At 38.4% G+C, this 27,877-nt stretch overlaps 1 protein-coding gene across 2 annotated transcripts; it reads left to right on the forward strand.

Annotated features, from left to right (window-relative positions):
- NUDT4 (nudix hydrolase 4) lies at window positions 1-27,732 on the forward strand. 2 transcript variants are annotated; one of them, XM_027679869.1, is made up of 5 exons: window positions 1-250; window positions 13,757-13,867; window positions 20,398-20,442; window positions 22,985-23,072; window positions 24,135-27,732. In XM_027679869.1, exons 1-5 carry the CDS (start codon window positions 152-154, stop codon window positions 24,335-24,337), a joined length of 546 nt encoding a protein of 181 aa, XP_027535670.1. In that variant the 5' UTR covers window positions 1-151; the 3' UTR covers window positions 24,338-27,732. The 2 variants fall into 2 exon arrangements, with proteins under 2 accessions (XP_027535670.1, XP_027535671.1); XM_027679870.1 differs by having other exon boundaries at window positions 21-250; window positions 22,988-23,072.
- The last annotated feature ends 145 nt before the right edge of the window (window positions 27,733-27,877 follow it).

The raw sequence follows: 27,877 nt of genomic DNA on the forward strand, positions 1-27,877 counted from the left end.
GCAGCTTGGCAGCTGGGACTGGCCTGCCTCCTGCCCCGCTCCCGAGCGGGGGGCCCGCGCCGGTGTCCCGGGGGCGCGGCGGCGGCGCTCATAGAGAGGAGCCGTGGCGGCGGCAGCGGCGGCCGGGGGCAGCCGGCGTGTCACCGCCTCTATGATGAAATTCAAGCCGAACCAGACGCGGACATACGACCGGGAGGGCTACAAGAAGCGGGCGGCGTGCCTGTGCTTCCGCAGCGAGCGGGAGGACGAGGTGAGCCCGCCGAGCCGCTGCGCAAGTGGGGCGGGGGGCGCCGCGCTCGGCCCGGGCCAGGTCCCCGTTCCGCCGCCACCGGCGGGACCCGCTGAGACCGCGTCCCTTTGTCTGGCCGGGGGGCGCGGGCGCCTGCCGGAGGACACCTCCTGCGCACACAGTCATGCCGGGGCTCCCTCCGCCCCGAGACGGGAAGGGGATGGCACGCCGGGGCCGTGCGGGTCCCTGACGGCCGGAGCCGGCAGCGGGCGGTCACCGGGCGGTCCACGCCGTGCCGGCGGCGGGGCGGGCGCGCCTCTCGCCCACCATCTTGGGGTGGCGGGGCGCGCGCCCACGTGTGCGGCCCCGACTCTGTGCGCGGCCCCGGCGCCCCTCGGCGGGGAGGGAGAGCAGGGAGGGAGGGGCAGCTCCCGGGACGGGACACGACACGACACTGGCTGGAACTCCGGGTTTATCCTTTGTGTGCCCGCAACTCGCGGAAAACCGGTTAATGTATAATGGCGCGTGGAGGGCAGGGCTGGTGTGTCACCCTGAAGGCGAACTCTGTTCCCCTCATGGGGTAGGATAATAAAAAAGTTGTGCTTTGAAAACTCTGTTTTCCCACCAAGAGAGTAAAACAGGGATTGGAAACATTTTGTCAAGATGCTCGGGAGCCGGAGGGGTGGTGTTGCGGGTTTGGTTGTAGGAGGTAGCACTCACCCGGGGTTTTATGTTGCAGCAGAATCGGGAGGTGGCAACAAAGTTGCCCCGTGTTCCGAGCCAAGGTCAATGGCACTGCCGTTATCTGGGAACTCGCCTGATGGTTTCATTGCAAAATTCGCTTATAGGTGGGTCTCAGGCTGGAAGCATACATTTTCTAATTTCTGTTTTCATTTTGTTGTTTAGTAGCTATGAAATAACTAGAAAGGTATGGGTTTGGGCTTTTTTCTCCCCTTTATCTATATGCTGGAAGATGCTGGTGTCCTCCCCAAGCTACATGTACGGCAGATGTCTTGCTTTAACATCTACTAAGCAATATAATGCAGCAGGGAGAGGCCTGATCTCAAAATACAGACACTTGGGTTTAGGCAAAAAATCTGTATAGTGTTCTAGTATATGCCATTCCCTGTGTGGTATAAATACAGCCTTGGGACCATGCTGATCAGCTTTTCCTAATATTATAAGGGAGAAAGGCCCTCAGCAGGAATCTTGCAAGGTTTTGCTATTGGTCTAGCTTTGCTTTGGTTTCTGACACTCCAGCATGCTTCCCCATTTATGTGACTTCAGTATTTATTTTTGGATGCTACTCCAGCTCAGACTTATTTGGAGTTCAAACACTTCAGCCATTGTAACAGCTTTCTTGCACCAACTGAAGTTGGAAATTCATTGTTGAGGTCACCTTTGTCAGTAATTTCCATTCATTCTTCATTTCCTGATGCAACTTCATGTTATTCTCTTTCAGTCTTGCATCTACATGAGATCACTGGCTGCTTCAAAATACTGTTGTGTGTAATAACATCCTCTGAGGCTAAGGATGCTGGTAGCAGCTTTGCTGGGCTGTAAGAGTGGATGCTGACACTTATTGGATTAGAGTCCATTGTGGTATTGCGGATGGAGTACCTGTATGGCTGGCACGAGGCTGGGCTTTGGCATCATGCAAGTAGACACACTCAAGAGTGAACTAAATGGGATAACACCAAGTTAGATTTAGGACATAGATTAAGTGTGTAGAAACAGTTCAAATTGCTTTCTGACAAGTTATTTCCAAACAAGCAATGACAACAGCTTGAACTTGCTTAGTAGCTGTTTCCTAAGTGCCAGCTTCACTTGTATCAGTACAGAACCTATTCCTTAGAAGTTTGATGCCTGAATGCTGTTTGTGATTAACTTGAATCACCAGCCACATTCCCCAAATTGGCTGGATAAGGCTTGCTTCAGTGTTCTTGAACACTGTTGTCCTAGTAAGTTTATGTGTAGATCTACTTCGAACTCCGTGTAAGTGTCTTCAGTGTTTCCTTTCTAAGTCTCTAGAGATTGTACCACTGACTTTTATCTGACCTGCATCTCCAGGGTCTTAAAGTACAGGGTGACTTCCAGTATGAAGGAACACAACTGTGGTACCTGGGTGACTGGGACAAGAGGGGAACAGGAGACTGCTGCAGAAGCTATTGGATGCTGGGGAGGAGAAGAACCACAGGGCAGAATAGATTTTCTAGTTATTTTGACTTAGAGGATTACTACCCCATAAGCAAATAGTTGCTTGATACTAGAAGAGAGAAAATAGAACAGACAACTGAAAGCAATTTTTAGCAATATATTTCTTTTTAAGAGTCCTAAAAGCAAGAAATCCAAATCCCAAGTTGTTGTTGTTGTTGTTTTAAACTAGAAATACTGTCTGCAAGACTCAGTAGCTCTTGTTCTACTTTTCAGCTGATTAGTTTCTCTGTGGAGGAATGAGTATCTATAGCAATCTTCTGATACAAATCCTAGAATTAACCTGTGTTTCTACTTCCATTCTGACTGTCGGAAAGGCCAGTCTGTATCCAGTTGTGCCTGTGCTTTAGCTTCTTTTTCTCCTTTCTCACACTTAGCTTTCTGACATATCTGTAGACAGCAGTCATTCCTTTCTTAGCATTTTTTATGAACTTGAAGTCTTAAAACCCCTTCTCTTAAAACCAGTTTTCTCTTTTGATAATCATGGTAGGTCTTGCATCTCCTTCAGTTTGACAAACATATTTTTAATGTGGGCAACACTTGTGGTCGCTTTAGATGGGATCTCACTGTATTGTGTAAAAGGTTACTAATACTTCTCTAGCTATAGCAGGAAAAAATAATTTAATAGGACCCATCTTTGTCATGATAGTAAAGCTGTCGTAGTCATCTTGTGCTCACTGGTGATATCTAAGTAACTTGTTCCCGCTTTTTGAACTCTCAACTTCCACCAGAAATTCACAGTATGTTGTTCTTAACTGAATGTGATCCTTCTTTTGCAACTTCAGCTTGATATCCCCTGTTGATATCATGACTTATGGGTATTGCCTCTCAATTTAGAGACCCACATTTTCAGTAACAGCCTTTTATGCTCATTGAAAAAATTGGGCAAGTTTCTAAAACATTAATATCTCTATTGTTCATCTATCAAAATCTGCTTGTTATGGCTTCTTGGTCCATTTTCTAACCATATTGCACTTCTTATACTACCTTTGTGTCTTTGCTGATGCCAGTGTTACAGCTGAGTTTTGTGGACAGTGAAGTAACATGTCAATTGAAAAACTGTGGTAGCAAAGGATGGGTTTGACCAAGCCCATCTTTTACATTCTATTGTACATCTATTTATTCTGTTATTATTATACATCTATGCATCTATTTATATTTGTTTTCTGTTTTCTTATTTATTTCTTAATTTGAAACATAGGTGGGGCTGTAGAATACTGCTGAGGCAAAATTCAGTCTGGTGGTTCCTGCATACAGTTTTAAATACAGCCACTGAACTCCTACTCCCTGGCTACAGCACCCTGTCCAATTAGACTTACCAACTTTGCTTCCAAACTTAAAATTGTTAAGTCAGTTCTCTTGAGCGTTACAGGCTGGAAACTGGTCTTGCCCACAGTCCTGCAACCTTTCAAAAGCCTCTGCTTTGTCTTGAGAGCTGGTATTGTAGCCGAAAGTATGTACCTGAGGTGATTGATGGTTGTGCAGATACACCACTGTGAAAGTCCTCCCTTCCTGTTTCTTCATCTTCAAGTGCCTCCACATGTGACACTTTAGTGCTGTATAGTCCAGTTTGGTTTAGATTTTGTAGCCTTCATGGTGTGATATTGTATGATTTAAAAAGAAAAATATCCTAGAGGAAGCCCAAATAGTCAAGTAATGCGGCCAATAGCTTTGGGATTTTTTGAGTGTTATAGGAGATCTTAGACTGCTGTCATTAAAGTGTTGCCTGATTTGGTCTCAGTGCTGTCATTTGGGCTGAAGAGAGAGCAAGATGGCTGGATATGAGATTAAGTGCTGGCTCCTTTTGTTATTCTTAATGGAAATAAAACAGTAATTGCAGGCATTATCTGCCCTTTGAATGAAGGAAAAAAAATCCCAGAAATGAAGCAGGAGAAATCCCATGAAAAAACAAAACAAGGCTATGTGGGCATGAAGTGTGTGGTGGCTGCAGGCTTTTTGCTTTGAACAAACAAGAAACTGTTAGATGTGTGCAAAAAGCTGGCGGTATTCAGCAGGCTGGGATGGGCTGGTGGATCAGTGTATGAGGAAATGCAAGTTTCTCTTGAGCAACTAGGAGTGGATGGCAGCTTTAGAATAAGCCTGCAGGAGAGCCTCTCTTGGTACTGTGAGGACCAACTGCTTCCACAGGTTGGAATTGCTTATGCATTCCATGTTCTGCAAACAGTGGTTTTACATAAAAAGCTGCTGTCTTGGGGTCTGGGCAGAGGGTAGACAAGGAAATTCTTTCCTCTCAAAGCAGAGAACAAGTCAAGCCTTTAAAGCAACCAGAACAAATAGTAATAAACATAATTTTTCTAGTAATTTGGATAACTGAAATAATTTTAAAAGCTAATTTATTTTTTTCCCCCTATCAACTACATCTTACTTATACAAATAAATGAGCAGTTATTTTTATCTTGAATATAAACCTTGAGTGCGTTCTAATTATTCTGGCATCTGTAACACTGCTTTATGTAATCAAGTATGGTATCAAAAGCCCTACTTTAGTGTTCAGCCAGCAGTTGCTAGTGGCAGATCTAAAATAATTTGATATGCAAAAAAAAGTCTTCAAGCTTTTCAATTTTTAATTTTGCCTTTGTTGTTCAGCCTTGTACATGAGATGAAAACAGATGGCAATGGTTTTCTTTTACTATTGAGACAGTGAGGAAAAATTTATTGTTATACACTTATGGGAAATATAGATTTTAATTTTTTTCCCCCTGTAGCAGGACATACACGTGCATGACAACTATTGCCTCTTAACCTTGAGTTAAAAATTAGGTTCTTAGTATTGTAGCTCCTTTATTAAAGCATATAGGAAAAATAAAGTGTTATTTTTATGTGCATTAGTCTAAATTGTCTGAAAACCAGAAAGACCTGTTGTAATGCAATCTAATCCATAAATTAGGGCCCAGAAGTATGACTTGGCTACTCTGGGGTGTTCTAGGAATTATTGTAAATAAACTTGCACAGTGATGAAAGATATTCCATACCTTGCTTGGAATTTTTCATTTGGTTTCTTTATCCTTCTATGTAAGCTCTCAGGTGTAAACACACAAATAATGTGTGCTTTAAAATAACATGGGGTATGACTATGGCACGATATTTAAGGCTGGCGTGGTCTCCATAGTGATACGGATTACCTGTGATTGTCTAATAGAATATGGGCATATTTTAAAATACCAGAGAATACCTATATCAATGTGCATTTCAAATGCACTGTGGTGTTTACTTGTTCTGTCTTATATCCCTGCTCTGCTAACATATAGGAGGAGTAATTGACATAGGATAATTGCTGCCTTATATTTTCCTCAGCATTTTCTTGATATTTTGACATTATCAGGCATGTGGAATGAGCAATATGGTCTAGTGGAAGGTGTCCCTGCCTGTGGCATGGGGCTTGGAACTACTGCATGATCTGGGATGATCTTTAAAGGTCTCTTCCAACCCAAACCACCCTTTGAATCTATGATTTGTGTGCTGTAGGGGTATACCAAGGGGTATAGCTTGGAAAATCAAGACCTATAAACACCTTCCAAAATGGCTCTTCACGATGTGTCTACAGGGACACAGTGTCTGCTTATGGTGTATCCCCGCAGGCTCATATGGGGTTCTGCAGTGGCTAAAGCTTGTGTTAATGTTAAGAAAAGGTGAATGTTACATTGCTATGGCAGGATTTATGTCAGGTAATCAACTTAGAATACAAGACACTTGTTCTTCCGTGGAAGTAATAAACACAGCTTTCTGCAGGCATTGGATATGCACCTTGCTTTCATGTCGGAATATTTTTAGACAAACTGCAACTCCTTGCAGCAGTGAAAGCCTGCGGGTTTGGCGCAGCTGCGGGAATTCATCTGTCCACCATGGCAGAAAGCTTTGGTCTTCATTCATGCATCTTCAGATACTGAAATCAGTCGACCATGACCTATTTTTATTGTGAAACATCAATTATTTTTTTCCCATAGCTGTGGTATTACTTGTCTATGCCATACGGATGTGTTTAATGGGGTGGATAGTTGCTCAAAGTGGGCTGAGGAGAGAAGGAAACATGGCTGTACTTGTCTAACATCAGGCTAAGATGTCCTGCAACACACTTTTTCTCCTGTTTAGTACATGCTATCATTTTGAACTAGTAATATTTGTGTTTAGATACTTGAGGAAAATATGCTTATAGCTTACTTGCACCATCCTAAGTTTACTTAGAGGATTTAAACTGATGGCTAAGTTTTTGTTTGAATTGCTGCAGTTGGTTTGGTGGTTCTCAAAACTTCCACATTACCAGTTTCTGTGAAATAGCAGAGTGGCTAGCTTCTTCAGAAATATATTAAATCATAGCTAGAGATATGTATGCCTATATACACGCACATATATGCATACATATGTCTAGGTAGGGTTTGTAGACTTGTTTCCTTAAACATCTTTTGTAGATATGTGAGTTCACAGACCATAGGTTGATGTGTAATTTTTTCCAGTCTTGTTTTTAGAACACTTGAAAAGCTTATTTTAATTCAGTGGCTTTCTGACTTAGTGCTTAAGCACTTCAGTGAAACCAGTCTTATAAACGTAAATACTTTAAAACAAATTTTTGTCTTCAGAGATGTATGGTTTTTTCTAAGTATCTCAAAGACAGAAAAGGCTAAAAGATGACTTGACAAGTACTTTACATGTAGCTGAACCATTCTCAAAGACCTCTTGTTTCTGACAAGTGCTTGGAAGCTGATCCCTTAGTCAAACAGATTATGTTGCTGAGTAACCGGTAAAGCCCAGTTCTCCTGCTCAAGATTAGACCATGGTTTCAAGTTAAAAGAAACAGACAGCAATATGAGTTTTAGCTCTACCTCTGCTACAGTATGTGTTTTCTCCCTTGGTCTGTATTAGCAAGTAAAGTGGATTAGCAAGTAAACTGGCCCAGTGTGAGAAGTAAAACTTCTTTTGTAGGCACTTGTGGGAATTTTCTTGTTTGTCTGCAGTGGGTTTTTTTCAGCCAGGAATCTCCTTTTGCCATATGTCTGGGTGCAAGATTTGCATCCTTCATCACGCCATGAGACCTGTCACATCTGATTCTCCAAAGCATACTAAAGCTTAGGGGGAGATCTAATGTTACAGGTGACTTGAGTGTTTGTTGACGAGAGGAAATGTGTCCTGACTGGCATGCCATAGTAGTATAGTGCTGTCTATTCCTGATATGAACACTTTAGCAAAGAACAAAACAAAGTACTTTAAATAGCCAGAGGAAGGCACTCAAATTCTGAATCACTATAACACGTTATCCAAATATGTGAATTTAATGTGAATTAAAAATTCTACAATAATATAATTTTAATTGTAAGTTAAAATCAAAACTTCTTCTGAAAAAGGCTGATGTTTCTCTCCTTATTGCCATATAGCCCTAAAGTCAGATCTCAAAGGAAAATTAATTTCCAGATGTATTTTGAAGTATTATAAAATTATATCTGTATTTTGATCTCATTCATCTTCAGAGTAGGGGTAAAGTTGCACTGATTGATGTCCAAGCATCGTGCTGCTACTTTACTTTGAAAAGTGATCTTTAAGTAAAGTTGGGAGGATATTTCAGACTTTAATATATTGTGTAGACAGAACCCAGTTTTCTGGGATGCGTTCACGATATTGTGCTCAAGTTAACGAGTGTTACAGAATTAATGTATTGCTAGTTAGCCATTTCTCTGCTGTTTTGCCAGTTCCTGTTCGTTGAGGCTAAATTGTCTTTTTAACCTCTGTCATAGCTGGGAACTGTTTTTCAGTCTGTCGTCTTTGAAGTACTTTGCTAGAGGCTCTTGAACTGGCTTAGGCTGATCTGAAATGGGGTAGTTGCAGTTGTGCCTTTCTGCCCCAGTTTGTGCAGCGCTGACCCTTGAATGGCTGTGTCCTGATCAGTGTTGTGTGCACAGGCTGGAAACTAAGCTTTAATGGACAATCAGTTTTCAGCCAGATCAGCCTCCTAAGTTCATTGTGCCGTCGTAAGGGAGAAAGTAAAGATGTTGCAGTCTTGGTTTTTAAAATGCTGTCAAATCCTATCCTAAAGGGTTTTTACTACTTTACAATAACTTTGCGCACATTATATCTCCAGGTTTAAAAAGTAACTTTGAAAATTTTTGCAGTAACAAATTAGGACTATAAGCAGTCACTCTACTGAGAACATTTTTAGGAAGGCAAATGTTCCTTACTAAATGCTGTCTGTGTGGCATTGCTATGGCAAGCTGTAAAGCTCTATTGCATTTTTCAACCTTCTGGAATCCAAAAAGAGGCAATGGCGTTCTGGGATAAGGATACCACGTTAGCCTATAGTGAAACTGAGAAACTGTTTCAAAACTACTGAGGCAGTGATTCTTAAAATAGCAAAAAGTGTTAGATAAAGGAAATATTTTAACTACAGTAGCACAGTAGCAGGTTGACATATGCTCTTTAATTCAAGATGTGTGCTTTTGCCTAAGAATTTATACAGTGAATTCTGGAAATGTGATCCAGTGTTTGCAAGAGGTGCTTTTCCTTGCTTCTCAATAGTGTTCCTGTGTTGCAGCATTCAGAGTAGTTTCCCAGTGCTTTTTAGGAAGCTCCTAAGCTGAAAACAATTGGAGGTTGAAAGTGTTAGGGAATAATAAAATATTTACTGTTTGTATTCTTCCCTGAGTATCTGTTTATGGCCATTTTAAAACAAATTATAGGGGTTGACTGACCCTTGTGGCTGCATTTGGATTAAACCATCCTTCTGACTCTTTCAGATGCTTGTAACTTTAGCAGACCAACCATGTAGGCTAAGTTTCCACATTGAGTGTGCTAAGTTAGATTATATTAACCTCTGTCAGAATGGGTCCTATTTTTTTTCTCAGAGTAGGCTTGGATGTTTTTTTCCTCTTAATGCTCCTGATGCCTGTGATGTACAGGCATCAGGAGCATCTTCAGGATTTTGATGCTGTTTTGTACCTGAGAGGTACCTTTTAATGCCTTCACAATCTTTCCTATATTCTGACCAGTTAAAAGCTTCTGAAATGATTTGTGTGTACTCAGCTTTGTAGAGCTTGGGAGCTAAATCCTTTGTCTTCCCTGTACCTGCTTTCTCCTTTCCTTCTCTGTGCAGTGTTGAGTAGTACACCTGAGCAATGTGATGTTCTTTGCAACTGAGTCGCACGTGCTCAGCGCTCTTTTGGGAGCGAGGGGTTGATTCATTTCTCTTGAACGTTATTCCTTTTAACTGCCAATTGTACTATTAAAAAAGGCAGACTTGCCTGTCTCCATCAGGTAATTCAAACAGCAAGCTGGACGTAGCTAGTGAGAGTGATGTAAGGGGAAAAAATGGGTTGTGCAGTGGGGAAGAGAGGGATAGATGTAATTAGGGAGTGGAGAACTTACATCTAATGACAATTATTGTGGAATTGGAATGATATGTTTTCAACTGTAAACTTGTTTTTCCTTTTACTTCAGGTTGTGTATGACTTTGTTTTGAAGTCAAAAGAATCCAGCGGGGGAGGGGGGTTGTTCTGTCCAGCAAATTTCAACTTTAACTGTGTTTTTTTATGTAAGTTGGTTTTTAATACAATTATTTTTGTAAGCTATCTTGTCCTACAATTAAGGAAGATAGAAAGCAATGATATTTTATATAAACTTAAACTGTATTCTACTTCTCTAGTGCTTAATAGAAAAAAAAATATAATGAGGAATAGCTTGTGGTTGTAATTTGTACTACTGTGAGCTGTTGCCATTTTGGTCTTCTGGAATATATGACTGCTGTTTCACAAGTGTTTTTGACTTGAGAACACTAAACAGGCCAAAACTTTTGCATCTTCAGAAATTTTCAGTTGTTTGTCTGCAGGCTTAGCATTTATAGTGACCAAGTTCCATGATGCCGCCTGCACTTTGGGTTTTTGGTTAACCATATCATGGTTATGCATATCGATAGGTGCTTATTACAAGTAGGTGAGCTAGCAGTTACTCCTCCTCACTGCACTCAAAGGTCATTGCTATTCCTGGACTTGAAAGCAAGGTGGAACTTGGCAATAACAATGGAAGAATTTTTCTTTTGTTTCCTCTTTGCTGAGTTTTGCAGCTTTACTTCCCCACTTGGCAGCATTATGGAAAATGATATCTTTACCTTAGTCTTCGGAGTTAAATAAACTTAGCAGTATAACCAGACAAGCAGATTTGATGTCAATGCTCTGTAAACTTTTTGAACAAGAGTTATCAAGAGTAAGCCTTTTTCAGAGACATGGGAGAGGCATTGATCACTAGCAAGTAATACAACTCAAGACATCTTAATCCTTTTTTGCATTTGGTGATACAGATTTACCTGGATGGGATACAGATTTGTCTGCATAGGAAGAACTTTTGCTTTTTTCTTCTGACCCTAATGAGGTTACGATGTAAAATGGTGTGCATAAGCCAGACAAAATGCAGGTGTGTGAGATTCTGCAGTCTTCTTTTTCGGTAGACTACTGTAATTTGTGTGACCATGAACCTCCTCAGAAAAGACTGGATATCCAGGCAACCTAGATCTCTATCTAAGTCTGATTATCTTCTATTAAGGGAAGATGAACTGCAGGATTTTTGCTGCTGACTTTGTAATTCAGGATTTCTCTTCTGGAGACTTAAAGATGGAAAGACCTGAAAACTACATTCACTACATGGAATGAAAAACAACACACCAAAAACAAAAACTTGGAAGTGATTGCCAGACTGCTTGATACTGTGTCTGAAAGAATCTGTATGGAGTGCTTTTCAGCCTTACTATACAATCTTGCAGCTGCCAGCTGTCAGCTCTCAGCATTTGCAGAATCTGATTACCACCAAGTATGTTTTTGATGGCATACCCCAGGATGGATGTCTCATGTCCTGGTGGCTTCATGTGATAATGTTAATGGATGAAAAAAATTGTGCATCTGAAGGTCTCAGGGATATATCTTAGTGTGGTCCCTTGGATTCTGTAAAAGCAGTAGGAGAATAAAGCATAGAGGGAAATATGCTTGACCAAATGCTTCAGTTCCAGGGTTAGTGGAGATTTGGATAGTTGGCTATAATGCTTGGGAGTTCATTGTATATGTAGCTGTAGAGCCTATCTACAAGAGTTAATGTATTTTAATGTTGATTACTTGCTAGATCTATTTGTCTCTGCTTTTTAAAAGGGTAATTTAAAGCTAATAGATGTACAAACCCAGCTTGATAGTCTGTTGATCATACTAGCAGTAGTCAACTACTATATATAAACGCATAAAAGGTTCCTGGCTTTATGCTACACTGCCAGAATGAGAAACCTGATTTATCCCATAGTAGCAATTAAGAATTTTATGTTTAGCCTTAACTAAACAATGAATGCTGATTTAAAACTGGTCTACCAAGCTGGGAATGATTTAATGTGATATAATCGTCCTTTTGGTAATTATTGTTGCTACTTCTCACATGACTGGAGTGAGTGCTAGCTTCATCAGCAGAAAATAATGTGTAATGCTTATATCTGGACTCCCATAAGTGAATTCATAACTTGGATTTTACAACTGTTTTTTAAGTACTGCTGACATGGTGATTCTTTGTAGTGATATAGGTGCTTCACCTAGATGTTCAAAATTTTTTTCTAAAATTTCTAAATTTTTCTAAATTACAATTAGTAGGGCTGTGTATGCTTTGGAAATCTTTTGTTAAAGTGAAAGAATCCTAGGAAATCAAAACCTTTGGCTGTGAAGATCAAGTTGAGGTGCATTTGTGTCTAGCCTTGTTGCTTTGCTGACTAATCCTAGGTTTTTAGATAGTTGAGTAAAATATCTGAGTTGACTGAAAAAAAAATTAACATTTAGATCAGATGCTAAGAATGCTTTTGTACTAACTCTGCTGTGTTCCTTATTTAGCGTAGGAAAAAAATGGGGGGGAAATTAGTACAGTGGAGAATCCTTCAGTGTAGGACTAATCTTGACTGCACATAAGATAAACATTACATGATGGTACCTATCAGATAAGGCTCTTCCAGGTGCACCTCAGTATGCACATGCGTTGTTGCATTCACAAGTATGCAGTCATCTTAATTACACTCTCCAGTTCCTGTAGGTGAACCTACAACCTATTTCCATGAGTGCCAAAGAGACATAGTATAAGTGGTAATCATTTCACTGTTGCTGTCATCAGGGAGTCATTTTCCTACTTAATCCAGCAGGGGATAAGTTTAAAGTCCATAAAGGTAGTTGGTGAGGACTGGGACTGTCACTTCAGTTTTCTGGCACCAGTTAAAGTTTTACCTTTAGACTGAGGTTCTTGTTGCTAGTCTTTTAATTGCTGTTAAAGATTTGAGCGCTGACCCTGCCCTTATACTCCCCACAGTTGTCCTTTGACTTCAGGGTAGGGTTTATGTAAGTATTCCCTAGAATATGAAGCGTTTTACTACACAGATGACTACGTCTCACTAATTGGGATGTGTCTCAAATACCAGTTAAACTGTTTATTTCCATGTCCTGAATCAAGGTCTTATTTTCATCAACTTCTGTTGCAAAATTACTCTAAATACAAGGCATTCCAGATTGCTGGACAGGTAGATAAAATCTTTTCAGCTCTGAATATTATGAAGGACAGGTCCTATAGACAGGGGGTTTTAAATGAGTGCATATCAAGGATAGGACTCAGTTAGAGTCAAATTAAGTGAAATTAAAGTGTCTTGGGAAAAAATTTTTATTAAATTTAAAAATCAATGTGTTGTGGTTTTTCCTCTTACATAAATGTTTAAAAAAAGCCAAATTGGAGAAAGGCCAATGAAGTGCTCTCCTTGTATTTTAGTTATGCAATATCGTAAGCATGTCATACTAACGTAACACTTCAGTAACTTAAAAGGAAGCTTGTTTCAGACTAAAAATTAGAATTATTTTCAGAAGTCCTTTTTTTTTTATCCAAAAGATGACATTTCCAGAAGAATTAGTTAAACTTCTATGTGAAGTTTAACTTCATTAATATTTTAATTGTCACCATCTATACCATCTATATGATCTGAAGACTTGCTCAGTATTGGCAAGTTGTTACTAGATTTTTTTGTATGCCTTCATTCCTGTGCGTATTGTCTTCTGTATTTTTCACATTGTGTCTAAGCATCCAATGAAAGTGTTTGTACAAAGAGATTGCAACGACATTGTCTTGACTAAGTTGTTTTAGAAAGACTGGATGTTAATTATTTCACCTTTTTTACAACTACTGGTTGCCTATTATGTTTCATTTCTAAAGTCTGCAATCCACCTGGCTAGGTGCATAAGTGCATTGCTGAAAAAGCAGATAGTAGCAATATTCCTGACTTGCGAGCTGTATTTAACAGTCACTTGCAATTATTTATAGGTGCTGTTGGTAAGCAGTAGCCGATACCCAGATCAGTGGATTGTACCAGGTGGAGGAATGGAACCGGAAGAAGAGCCAGGGGGAGCAGCCGTGAGAGAGGTGTATGAAGAGGTAACAAAAACAAAACAAAGCAGAAAATCCAGCTGCTTTTTCCCACTGCTATCTTCAGATGGGAACAAAGAAGGAAGAGGCAACTGCCTCCTTTATCCAGTATTTGACTGAGACCTATGTGGTTGTCAAATTCAAAGAGCTGTAGTTCTGTGTTAGAACTGGGGTATAGTGTGGTGAGGTGAACTAATTAACTTAGCTTGCTTCCCAGCACTCTTTCATTGCATAGCTAAATTTCTGTCTACCTTTATGAAAACACTTAATGGAAGTGGAACTGTGACTTTATGCCAAATGACATATTCTAGTAGTGTAACATTTCTGTGTTTGTGAAGAAAATGTTTGACTCGCATCTCTTCTAGAATGGACTGAAGATGAACTAACCATCAATGTGCATCTGCATAAAAAAGAGAAATAAAGAGAGCCTTGAGGACATTTCAAGCTAAGCAGATTAGAAGCTGATCTATCTGAGCAGTTGATAATTCATACATTTAAGATTGTTTATCTATAAAGAAAGCACCATAGTTTGCCTTTCTGTCTCTGCTCCTATGCCTAGGCAAAACAGAGCTTTAAGTTGTGATGAATTCAGGCAGTTTCCCACTCCAGTACAATGCTTAAATTTCAAATTCAAAATTCTAGGGTTTCATTTGCTATTTATTTTTCCTAGGAAAACTGTCAAAAATGTTAAATGTTACTTTAGGCCAAGTAAAACTGAAAGAAAAATCAGAATGTCATACTTGTAAATAGGAGGTATAAGATTTTGCAGAAAGGCGATGCATCCTGACAAGTGAGTGAACCACAGGATTTCTACTAGTCTTAAACAGTTTTCTAATCCCAGTTTGACTACTGCTATTCACAAAATACATTAATGTTCTTGCTAAATTAGTATGTGGAATGATATTTTTTTTATTAGCTGTGCTATCTAGTGGTTTAGTTTGCTAAAAGACTTAAGACTGGTTCTGTTGTGTTGTCATGGCTTAGGAACTTGATATAGATGTGACTTGCACCAAATGCTGCCTGCTATTCAGTGTCAAAATGAGATCTCTGAACTGTGAGTCAATGATCCTCCTCCCATCTTATATAGGGAACAGACTAGTTCACTATTCAGTGCTCTTAGCAGCCTTCATGCAGCAAGGTTAAAGCATAAATAAGCCTCACTCAATCAAAGTTGTTCTGGACAGTGTTCAGTTCTGCTGGAGGAGCCAATTTAGACCTACACAAGACATACTCAGCTACAAGGCAGTCCATTTGAAAGGAGCAAAGAGTTAGGATTCTAGGAAAGAGTTAGCAAATATTTAGGCTTCTAAGCAGTAGTAGCACCTCTGGGGAAACTCCAGGCACTTCCCACTGCCACAAGTTCAATGGGTGGGATTAAAAAGCACAGTCCTGTGCTCAGGGTTCTTGTGAACACTAGTAGTTTTAATTGCTGATCTGGCCTAAGGTATAGCCCAAGATGAGGGATACTAAAGTCCCGGCTCCATGTCAAACTAGAGCTGACTGAACTATAGTCATACGTTTGGGTTTTTCTCTTTAATGGTGAAGAATGGATGATCTTGAAGGGACTATGCTTTTTATTATAATCTGGAGTACAACACAAAGTACCTGCCATGTTCAGCCTTGAGCTGTGCTTGCAAGCACATAAAGACTTTTCAAAGGCTAGAGGCTTTAATAAGCAAAAATCATTTGGTGACATTTGTTCTACACCTTCAGGGTTTCTGGGGTTTAATACCTTGTGTAGCTGATCAGCCTTAAAAGCTCATGCCTTAAATTAAAATATTCTTGAACTACATATTCTTGAATCTTAAGTGCTTCAACAAGATTGCAAAGTGCCATATTTAAATTAAAAACAGGTTTATTTAGGGTTTTGAGCCATGGAAATTCATACTGACCTTTCTAGAGATAGATGTCCTTTCTATTTTTATACTGAGGTCAATGTCACCTGGCAAGCTGGTTACAGTACAGTGAACTGTTAAGAGTTTTCTGAATGAATAAACTTCAAAGAACACACATTGGCACTGGTTTGAAATGTTTCTTCAGTATTGGGTCATGCACAAACTAAGCATTGGTTTCTATTAATTTATTTAAATGGATAAAATCATAGTGTTAAAATGGCATTTCTGAACAGTAGGAGTGCTGATAGCCCACTGGCTATAAATATCCCTCGCTTTGATACCAACAGTAGTGTATTTAAAATCTTTGTTTTAAAACCCAAGCAAAGATCAAATCTACATGGGCAGCAGTTGTTTCGTAGTCTCCCTGTGTACATGACTCCAGATTTTTTTTTCATCCTTAAGTTCTGTTCATGTTAATGATATGGGGTTTTACCTCTACTGAATATTTAGTATGTTTCATTTAAGTTTGTCTGACATTTCATAGGTTACAAGAACTTGACAGCCTATCTTAATTATTTAGATACAATAAACATTTACAAACCTGAAAGTGAAGTACCAAAATCAAGTTACAGTATAAAGCAATCCCAGGGTATTAAAGTATTAAACCTTTTCTAAATGAGGAGCTACTCTGTTGATGAATTTGGAGCTTAGTCTTTAATTGCATAGCGTGAAAGATGAAAGTAAGTTGATTGCACATGCACTGTTAAAAGAAAAATGACACAAATGAGTGGCAAGCTGATGATGTCCAGCCTTGTCAATGGAGGAGCACCCTCTCACTCCCTTTTCTTGCTCCATCTCACAAAAACCAGACTCTTGCTTTGTTTGTACTTAGTGGTATATTGAAATGCCCACTAGAAAATATCCAATTTCCAGACCTGTGTGAATATAGCTTCTGAGAAGAAGAGGCTGATCCTGAAGGTTAATCTGGTGCAACAGTGAAAATGGCAGTAATATTATCTAAGACCTCTCACAGGAAATAGAGGAATCGGCTCCAGTGAGCATCTGATATTTTAAAAATTACTGGATGCTACAGAGTAGGACTAGGTAGACACTTCAGGAAATAAATTAGTAAAGCACCCTTTCAGCTGAAAGATTATGGCAGATACAGTGAAATGCTTTGTTTTATAAGAATATGCAAAAAAGGGGCAGGAATAATCTTGTACTGTGCTTTCAGGAGTGTAGCCATTAAAGCACTATCCGACACATCCCAGAGTTAAAAATAACTCAAATTTGTCAGATTTTAAGCAACTTTTTGCCCTGGTAGACTGTTAGCTTAAAAATTAAACTGCAGCATGACTCTTGCTCCATCTACAGGAAAAAGGCAAGTCTGACGCACATCTGAGACTGCAGTACCTCTAGAGCTGCCAGCAGGAATGACCTCTAGGCCAGAAAGATTATGGGTTTTCCCTCTTGTGGTTGGATTTAGACTAGTGCTAAAATATATGCATAAAATTCAGATTTGAGGTCTTATTTCCATAGTACTCAGACTTCCTTAGGTAATTGTTCTGGGGAAGTGTAGCACTTAATTTAACAGCTTATCTGTCAGAAGTAGTGCTGGGGGGTTTTCAGACTTTTCTCCCAAAGTTCAGACTTCCTTACACGCTTATAGCAGCTTATAGGTTTCTGTTTACTTGAAGAGTCATATTTTAACAGCCATGGGTACATAAAGACCAAAGGAAGAAGTATGTTTTTATGAGAGGCAAAATGCTTCAAAGTCTAGAACTTAACCAGTGCATTGGATTAGAAGCTTACTAATGGGAAATGAGGAACTTCATTTGACATTCTGGGGATAAAGCTGAAGTGTTTCTTGGTCCTCTGGTACTTAAATTTGACAGCGATCTTTTAAGTGCCTTTGCTAACAAAAACATTTCCTTCAAGTTCTTATTGTAATGTAGTTCCTTCAAAACATGTCAAAACTAAGGTACTTTTAAAACTATGAAGATTATTGAGTTGAATATATTACTTTCAGAGAAAAATCATGGGTTTTCTAATTACTACCTTTTTACACTTGTGGGTGTAGAGGTTTTCAAAAGACACTGCTGTTTGCAGGAATGATGCTACATTTTGGAAGCATGTATCCTTGGCTAGAGAGTAACTAGACATCAGTGACAGTAATCACATTTATATAGCAACATCTGGTTGCACCAGAGCTTCATTACAAGCTTTGCAGAGTTTTTATAGTTAATGTAATGGAGTTCTTCTAATCGCTTCATTCCGAATTACTCAGCTAAGAGTATTTGTTTAAACAACTGATTTCCTTGGAGGGAGAAAGAAGAAACTGTTAAATAAATTCCACTTAGAGTAACATTGATAAATTCACATTGTCACTATGGGGTGCTAATAAGTTGAAAAAACTTGTATATGAAAGCTGTTCAGTATTGATAAACTTAGCTGGTCATGGTGGTTTTGCCACGTGCTAAATACTAGTTGTCAGACTCTCACTTAGCAGCTCAGAAAAGCCCTACTCCGTCTGTTGATGATGAGATTTTGTCCTTCCACAGTCCTGTTGCCATAGACCTGCCTTCAAAAATCTTTATAATGTAAATAAGGCCTCGGCCAGGACTTCTAAAAGGGTTAAAGAATATTAAAAGTTTCAGGGGAGGTTGGGATCATGGACTGGGGAGGCAGTTATTTGGGTTTGAGGTGAGGAGTCATCATTTTTTTTTTCTCCCTCTGATGGAGCATAGTCTCCTTTAGTGCAGTTTCCTAGTACTTGGAAAAGCTTATTTTAACATTTGAGAAACTTCAGAGTCTGTACTAGCCTTGCTGTCATGCTCTTATGCCATATATTTAAGCATATTAAACAATCTTGTTCTTTGCTACAACTTCAGGAGATAAGTGAAGTTACAAAACTTGTGCAGCTAAAGCTGCACACTTGGACAGTTGAAGTATTAAAAAAACACTAATCTCATAGATTCACATGTACTTTTGATGGAATAGGATAATGGGAAATTGCTTTTTCTAGTTGTTCACTTTGCCACAATGTAGAAATCTGAAGGATATAATAATTCTAGGTAGTGCTGAATGAGAAAAGCAAAAATTGAGAACGGAAGCACAAGTTTGTAGTCTTTTAGGTTCTGCTTCTCTTTTTTAAAAGATACTCTAATGTTGAGGAAATTAGGACCAATCAGTGAAACTTTAATGTTTCCTCATCATGTTCCTTTAGGCTTATAAGTGATTTTTCATTACACAGTGTAAAGCGCAAGCAGTCTTTAGTACCTGTTGTTGCCTAGCTTACTCTTTCAGACCAAAATAAGGGCCTACCACTTTTCTAATTAATGTGCTGCCTAATCACTTATCCAGCAGGTCTAGTTATGTATTTCAGCTTCATGAGCTCTACAGGTCATCACAGCAGACAAACAGAATATTGTACATAGTTTTGCATTAACTTCTTGTCTAGCTCTTGCTCTAGATTAGCAAAATGCTTGATGAGTTGCATGGGCTGAGATCAGACTTCCTTTATCAAAACGGCTTAATAAATATCACCAGCCATCTGCTTTCTTTAAAAAGACAGTCACAGAAAACATTCACTTGTAATACTTTGATTAGACTTATTGCTAAAGCCTGTCCAGTTATTTGTTAGAGGTACTCATTAAAATGTAATTAAGATCCATATGGTTCCTTTATATAAAGACGTAAGACATCAATAACTGTCTCTGGCTAAAGCTGGAAGCAAAGACTGAAGATTAAAAAATGTCATCTTAGTGCTAGGAAGCCCTATTTTAAATATCAGTTATACAACAAGCAAAAAAAAAAATCTAAATATGGCTTTGTCTGCCAGTAGGCAACATATGCCTTTGTGTCTCAGGCGTATGGACTGAGTTTTGTGTAGAATTAATGGATGATCATAAGCTATGTGTGTCGGAAGAGGCATTATATATTAATTTTAGAAAAGCAAACCTTAGAATCTTAGTAGAAAGTAATGACCACCTGAACTGGATTGATAAAAATCACTAAGCACAGGCTGATACACACGGGGATTGTTTTAAAATGCTGGAGTTTAAAATGCTCTGAATTTAAAGCCTTTTGTAATATTACTAGCTAGAAAAAGAGTTCAAAAATGTAGAGAATCAGGGATATAAATTTGGATTTCAAATTACATGCCAAAAGCTACACTTTTATATGAAAACCAGCATACATGAAATCATTATGCTGCAAGATCCATGCAATTACCTACAGTTTATTTTGTTATTGTATTGTGAAGACTTTTACATAAGTTTCTATGTAAAATAGCAATGGAGTTTCAAGTATTGCTTCTCTAGACCAGTTATTATACTACTTGAAATTCTCTCTTGTCCTATCTACTTTCCTGGATTATTTCAGTATTGGATATCATTTATCTATTTAATAAAATACAGTACACAAAGAATGTGGTAAGTAATACAGTATTTTGGTCTGGATGGAAAACTTGAGAGATTTATGCATTCTTTGATCCACTCATTAGGACAAGCTTTTGTACTCTACTACTCGTAAGTACTCTAAATCTAGAAACTTCAGAAGCAGTGCAGCACTATCTAGTTAAAACACTTGCTTAAATAACCCTAATAAGGAGGAGCATGCTAATTAATGTAGGAGAATGGTACTGATATTTTAATTTTTTTAATTAATACCTCATGCTAACACTTTTTCCTGTTTGTTTTGTAGGCTGGAGTAAAGGGAAAGCTAGGCAGACTACTTGGGATATTTGAGGTGAGCTATTTCTTTTAAGTTTAAAAAAACAATGGGTTTTTGTTTGTGGTTTTTTGTGAAAATTGATAAACTGCAACATCAGACTTAAGTTCATAAGTATTACCTTCCTATAATTTTGCAGTGCTACTGGACACGCTACGTTAGACAAGTGACTGACTTTAGTTGTTACGCAATGTGTGAAAATTTGAATAGGAAGATTTCAAAGTACTTATACCAATTGCACAGAATCAGAATCACAGAATATTCTGAGTTGGAAGGGACCTAAAAGGATCATCTTGTCCAGCTTGTAAGTGAATGGCCCATACAGGGATCAGCCTCATGACCATGGTGTTATTAGCACCATGCTCTAACCAACTGATCTCATCTCAGGCTCATTTTGGACCTTTACTAGAAAGATTAAATTAGTACTTGGACAACACCTAGATGTAAAAAAAAAACAAAAAAAAAAAAAAAAAAAAAAAAAAAAAAAAAAAAAAAAAAAAAAAACAAAAAAAAGGAAACAAACCACTAACAAAAAAACAACAAAGCCCAAACAAAACAAACCACAAAAACACAAACAAACAAAAACAGAAAAAAAAAAACCACCACCAAAACAACAACAACATTGATAGATTTAGGATTTTTAAAATATCACACCTGCCTTCTTTATGGCACTCTTTTGACTTTTCCTCCCTGGTTAGATTTTGCTGAAACAATTGAACTCTAACTTTCACACAGCTAAATTGATGGGTCTGTATACGAAGCATCTCATGGCTTTGATTCACTAAAAAGGCTAAGGCTTTGGATAACAGATAAATCTAACCTTTAGCAAACTATGTAGTTCAAAACTTCTATTTCATAGTGTAAACATCAGAATCAGAGCTATTGACAGCAAGAGGATGCATGGTAGATAGAACTCTCTTATAGTGTTAGTGTTGCCCACTTCTGCTCAGGTTCTAGACAGAAGTAGACTTGTGTTAGTAATTGTCAGCTCCTAATACATCCAGTGTTATTATGTTGTGCTGTATGTTAAGTGGAAGTCCCTTAGTCTCAGTTAGGTACAAATCTTCACCCAGCTTTCAGAAGTAGTGTATTCCTGACAGGGATTTCCTGTCTGAAATATTACTTAGTCATGTATGACTAGTTGATACAGTGATATAGGTGTTCCCATTGCGAGAAGTATGGAAGCCATAACACGACTGGAGAAGCTCCTGTTTGTAGTTAGTAGCACTCGCCTTTTTTCTGATGTGTTTTGGGTTTGAGTACAACTGGATGGTCCTATATATTAACTTGTCTGTGTTTTACCTCTGCTGGGTCAGTCTACAGAAGTATTCTCCATTTCCCAGCTCAGACCAAAAAAAAAACCCAGGATACCTATCATGTTGTTGCCTTCAAATGGGGGCTGCAAAGGATGGTGATTCATTGGTAATTGAGCTCTATGTTCTTCTGAAGGCATCAACCACCAGCTAGACCAGAAGAGAAAAATCTGTGTTATGTCACTTTTTTAGGCTACTTCTAATTTAAATCAAGGCCCTACTTCAGTTTCACAACATGGCCCCACAAACAGTTTTTAGTACCATTGAGGTGGCCACACCTTGTGACCTGGGGATGGAACTAAGCAAAGATGGAAATCAATGCTGCTGCTGAATCCTTCTATTGTGGAACTACAGCCAGAAAGGGTACATGGTATAGATGTATCTATTCCATGTAATAGTGATACTAACAAAGAACTCTCTTAAAAATTTTTATTTCCTAGTAAAGCACAACAGTCTAAAACTATATTGAGCTTGTAGTGAAACAGAGTTAAGTAGGAACAAATAGAGGCACAAGGATACAACCATCTGTAAGGGGAGCTAGGCCATAACATCTCTTGGTTCTTAATATAGTTGTAATTGTAGATGTTCCTAGGTTTTTTAGGAGCTTGGCCCTTTTCCAAGTAGAAGGATGGTTTGATTAGTCAGGCGGCACCTCAGACACTGCCACTAGCCTGCTTTGGAGCTAGCAGGGAGTAATGTCCATGCTAACCTTGTATGGACTTGGCTGCAGCACAGCAGCCTTGCCCTGAGCAGACCACCTCTGTCAGTCTGTGTTTGACCTGCCTTGTGCAAAACACGTGCCTTCTAAAGAGGTGTTAGTGCTGCAGTTGGGGCACACGCATCAAGTGAGCAAGACCTGGTAATGATTTTTGCATTTGTCATGAGTGCAAGCACAGCCTATTTAATTTGCCTCACTTACTGAGTGAAACTTTATAGCCAACATTGTGTAGATGACCATGATGACCAAGAACATACTTTGGTCACAACTTCACAATCTTCAAAATTGTTTGTGTTCTCTTTGGCTTGGTTGGGGTTTCTTAGCTAATAGAACAGAATAGCTGTTTCAAATAAAACTTTTGTTTTCCCATCACTTTGGGTCTCATCAGTACCGATGTTTGCTTAGTTAAAATAAAAGCCAGGTTTGCTGGCAAGTATCCTTTACAGGTAAGTAATTTTTAATCTTATAGCTGTGGTAAGTCTGTAAGTTATTTTACTGAGAATTAAAACTTCTACTTCTAATATTCAAGCAGAACCAGGATCGGAAGCATAGGACATATGTTTATGTTCTTACTGTGACGGAAATACTGGAAGACTGGGAGGATTCAGTTAATATAGGTAAATTAATTCTCTGTCCTCATGCTACACTTAAAAATGTATTAAGCAGACTTCTTTCATTTTTCTGAAGCAACTTGTATAATCTGGGGGGAATACTAATTCTGTTCTAGAAACTGAAGTTATTGGATGCTGTTCTTCCGCTCTTTAGTACACATATAACTAGGGTTGCTTCCGACATATTGTGTTACTCTTACGTTATATTAGAGTATTCTAAGTATTATGATGGAATAAATGTCATTATTACTTCGGGACACAGCTTATAATTTTTTTAAAGGCCAAATACTATATTGCTAAATTGTTTTTTCCTTAAAAAGTAGAATGTTTTGCTGTCTGATATGCTTGATCATAAACAAGCAGTTTATATATGTTCAAACATAGCACCTGTAATGGTGTAAAACCAAATGAAAAATAGAATTAATCCCACTTTTAATAATACTATCCTTGACCTTGTCTATAAGTATTTTCAGAGACCTTGAATTTTGAAGGACTGACTTGTAAAAAAAAAAAAAGATGGTCCTAGGACGATCATAGTAGGATTAAGTCTTGAAACTTTATAATATAAACATATTTCTGGTATAAGGTGTATTATTTTCTAAAACTTATGCTAACCTCAGTAACTCCATACATGGATATATATGGATATTTTTGAGTATGAAACTCTGCTTTTGAAATCAGACCAACTCATTCTTCTGTAACTTCATGCATGCATGTTCAGTCTAAAGACTGGTTTTCCACTAGGCATGACAACATAGGAAGGCAGTATCAAGTAATTTAAATTATATCATCCTTTTCTCTAATTACTAGATGTGGCTTTTGGAGCATATGAACAGTCATATGAGTTTCTGTCCAGCATCTTCGTTAAGAGTGTTATCTCAAAGGCTTTATTATGAATTGCATTTTAGTAAGCTTGAGTGAATCTCTTGCATTCATCAGTTCTTTCAAGGTCTTTTCACTCTCTTTTACCTGATAACCTCAGCTTCTAAAGAATTGAGAAAAAGTGAATGACTAGATAGCAACCAATGGTGCTGTTTAAATTTTGTAACTCTGTTCTTCCTCGTTCAGGAAGGAAAAGAGAATGGTTTAAAGTAGAAGATGCAATCAAGGTCCTTCAGTGTCACAAGCCTGTTCATGCAGAGTATTTGGAAAAACTGAAACTGAGCTGTTCACCCACCAATGGAAACTCTGGGGTTCCTCCTCTTTCAGATAATAACTCCTTATATGTCACTTCTGCACAGACTTCTGGGTTGCCCTCTACTGTGAGATAAACATTTGGATTACCTTTTTATTCATGCCATCACATCGGGAGACATCTGTGATCACATGTAGGCATCTGTATAACTGTCCGTTCTAAGTGAAATATGTGAATGTGTCATAATGTCAAATTTATTTGAACATGTTTTTCTTTTTTAACAATGTAAAATAGTATTTCAGCAAACCAAAGCCATATAGGGATTTTTTTAAGATGCCTTAATAGGCCATTAAAAAAAAACCCTTGAGTATATAAATTTCCATATCTGCTAAAATAAAATATGCATCTCAGTGGTGTTCAGCTTATTTAAGATTTGTGAGTTTTAGTCAGTAGTTTAAGCTTGAGCAAATAGTCTTTTACTAAACTCTTATTTGGTATCCACAGATGAAGTGCTAGGAACTTAAGCTGGCAGTAATTGAGTAAATGGATGTGCTGAAGGCAGAGATGCATAAGGGTGACTACAATAAAGCACTAAACCACGTTCAGCCCATCAAGAGCAAAGGATACCGACACTAAGCACTGCTTGCCTCAGTTATCCAAAAGGTTGCCTTGTCCTATGCAATCTTCATGTAATGTATAACTAGAGCAAGAAAAATAATTTTGTCTTGCAGCTACCAAAACTTGGTCAACTGATGAACTGTGAGAAGACTTGTGTGAAAAGCATTGTAGATCCCTCTTCCACCCACTTTTTTCCTTTTAATATTGATACGTTTTGTTCGTGGTATAATTACTCTGCAGGTTCCAAAAACTTCTAATCTTCAATTAGAAGCATCTCATGTAGTGTTCCTGCAGTCTGTTACAATTTTAAAATGTTTGGAAGAAAGTAAGACTTAGCCAGGGGGCACCATTACGTTACAAAGGTGTCTATTAGCAAGCATGTGTTGAGGTGTCTTGCCCTGCAAGGAGCTCGTAGTGCAACCTCCCGAGCTCAGGACAGGATATTTATTACACTAGTAGGGAAATAATACTCCTTTGTCTTATTTAGAGGGTGGGTGTGCTGAAAACCCCAATTTTAAATTAATAATTAAAACCTTCACCTCTAGTGTTTTAACATCAGTTTCTTTAGATTCTTCAACTAAAAGCTGGCCTCTTGATTAAAAAGTTAGTTGGAATAAATGAGGTACAGCTGACAACTACCCTGTTCTTAATTATTTTTTCCTCTTCTTCAGCCATAAAGATGAAAATGAAATCCACTGTTGGTCTTAATGTTTTTACCATAGGATTTCTCTCTCTCCAGATGTGTGTGTGTGCAATGGTTTCTTCTACAAGAACACAGTCTAATTCACATGAACTTCCTACTTCTGAATTTTTTCTAGGATCTAAACCCAACTGTACCTCCTTTATATCCAGCCAAAACAGAGGTTGAGGTAGACCACTACCTCACATGTGAAGTTAATTCTGGGTAAAGCTCATTCTCTTATATAACATTTGAACCTTTGTAAATAGTCCACCTAGTAAATAGTGAGTGTAAAATGGAAAATAAATGTAATTTAAACCTTTTGTTACTCAATACACAAATGGTTAACTTCTACTTTTTTAACACAAATTGTGTAAAATGCTGCTATGAATTTTTTTGTGCTGTTACACTTTTTTAGGAAAAAAAGGTTGTTGCCACAAGTTATTCCTAGAAAACCAATCTTGTGCCATATGTAAATGCAGTGAAACTGGGGAGACAGATGATCTGATCTCTTAATGCTGCTCTCTTTGAAGAGGCATAAATACTACTGACAAGAGGCATGAGCCACAAAGCTGAAGACTTCTGAAATGGCGGGTAGGACACTCCTTTCCATCTCTCTTAGCTCCTGGTCCAGGTCACTTCCAGAACTGGAAAGAACACACAACTGTTCAAGTGCACCTAAAGGTGGAAGTATTGCCAACAGCTTATCCATCCTTTCAGATGTGAGGAGGGGGCCAGGGAAGGAGTGTTGCTATTTCAGTAGTGCACACATGGGTATGCCTGCTTTACACTGAACCTAATCCAGAATGGGACACCATTTGCTCAGCTCACTACTTTAAACTATGAAATGCACTGTTTTGCCAGGTGAAACAGGAGAAGGTGGATTTGAGCATGATGAATGTCTAATCTTCGTTAAAATCATACCCATGGTGTAGAAGGGTACCTCTGGCTCTGAAGCTCCCTTTAAAAGAGTGAATCATTTAGCTCCCTTTTTTGATCACTTTAATGCTCACTTTTTTGTTCAGTAGTTATTTTATCACTTTAAATTGAGCAAACTTGTACAGGTTTTCTTACAACAAGATTATATTGAGTCTGTGAAAGCAAAAACAAGATCCAGAGTTTTGAGTTCTTATTCATAAAAAAATGTGTTGTCTCCATTTCAGATTCTTGGAATGAAACCAATCCAAGCTTGTATGAGATTTAGTGGTAATGCATGATCTTATTTTGTAACTCTTGAATTATGTATTTGATAATAATATAAAATGTACAGTGTTGCTGTTGCTAACAAACTCAAGAGTTGATTGCCTATAATATTTTGATTTTTTTTTTTTTTTGGTCACACATTTGAGCTGTTCAGTAGTGCCATTTTTTTTTTTACACAGCATTTGTTGTATAAATCTCTTCAGTCTCTATGCAACCTTCAGAATGAAGCTCTACTGCTTAGTTTGACTTCTACTCCCTTTCAAAGATAAGTGTTTTGTGAATTGAAATGTAAACTGAAAACACTTCAGTTATGCTACAGGGACAGCAGTATGGCTTCAGTACTAATGAAATCTGACAACTCCAACAGAAAGGGTCTGTGTAAAAATGAAAATAGAAAGGCTACAGTTTTTTCTACTACCTATCAATTTAAATGTAGAAGCATTTTGTTTTTACATGAATCTCTATTTTGATGGGCCAAACCTATTTCATACAGAGCAGATTTGGGATTTTTCTCATGCCATAAATTCTGTACAATGTATCCAGATTTAGTTCTCCTGAGGAGAAAGGGAAGACACAGGTTGTCATCTGCAATTGTCAGTCTACTTCATACCGCTGCTTTTCGTGACTGTTAGGTTTTGAGATTCTCATGAGTTAAGATTGTGGTGGTATCAAAGAAAAAGGAGCCTTAAAGTTCAAAACCACACGGGAGCCAGAATTAAGTGAAATGGATGTGCTTTAAACACCACAAGAAATACTGAGGTATTGCAGAGAGGCTGTTCAAATGAAAACTCTTATTTTGGTGCTTACTGCACCCTTGACTTAGCCTAGCATTGTTCTGTTAACAATGTGCTGTGAAAAAAACCTGAGGGGCAGACACTTGGGTTATGAAGTGAAAACTGAAGGGAAGGGGGGAAAATTAAGTTGTAAACATTTTGACCTGCTTGCATGGATTTTCTTTAAAGATCGATGTAAGAATTTTGACTTTTTATATTTGAGAAATACCAGAATAAAATCTAAATTAGTCCTGTGGATGATGTAGTCATTCCATTGCAAATACTGCAATAGAAGTGTTTGTGCAAAAGTCTTCAATCCCATCTAAACTTATTTTTCATCTAATGTTTCCTACTTCTTGCCTTGTCCTTGGACTCAGGCTTTACTTAGTCTAGTGGAAGAGCC

Source organism: Neopelma chrysocephalum, unplaced genomic scaffold (assembly GCF_003984885.1).
Source record: "Neopelma chrysocephalum unplaced genomic scaffold, ASM398488v2 Primary Assembly neopelma1_59, whole genome shotgun sequence".
NCBI classification, from domain to species: domain Eukaryota; kingdom Metazoa; phylum Chordata; class Aves; order Passeriformes; family Pipridae; genus Neopelma; species Neopelma chrysocephalum.

Coding starts and splice junctions, on each gene's coding strand:
- NUDT4 (XM_027679869.1), top strand. CDS start 152: ATGATGAAATTCAAGCCGAACCAGACGCGGACATACGACCGGGAGGGC. Junction 251..13,756: donor GCAGCGAGCGGGAGGACGAG/GTGAGCCCGCCG, acceptor AATTATTTATAG/GTGCTGTTGGTAAGCAGTAG. Junction 20,443..22,984: donor GACTACTTGGGATATTTGAG/GTGAGCTATTTC, acceptor CTAATATTCAAG/CAGAACCAGGATCGGAAGCA.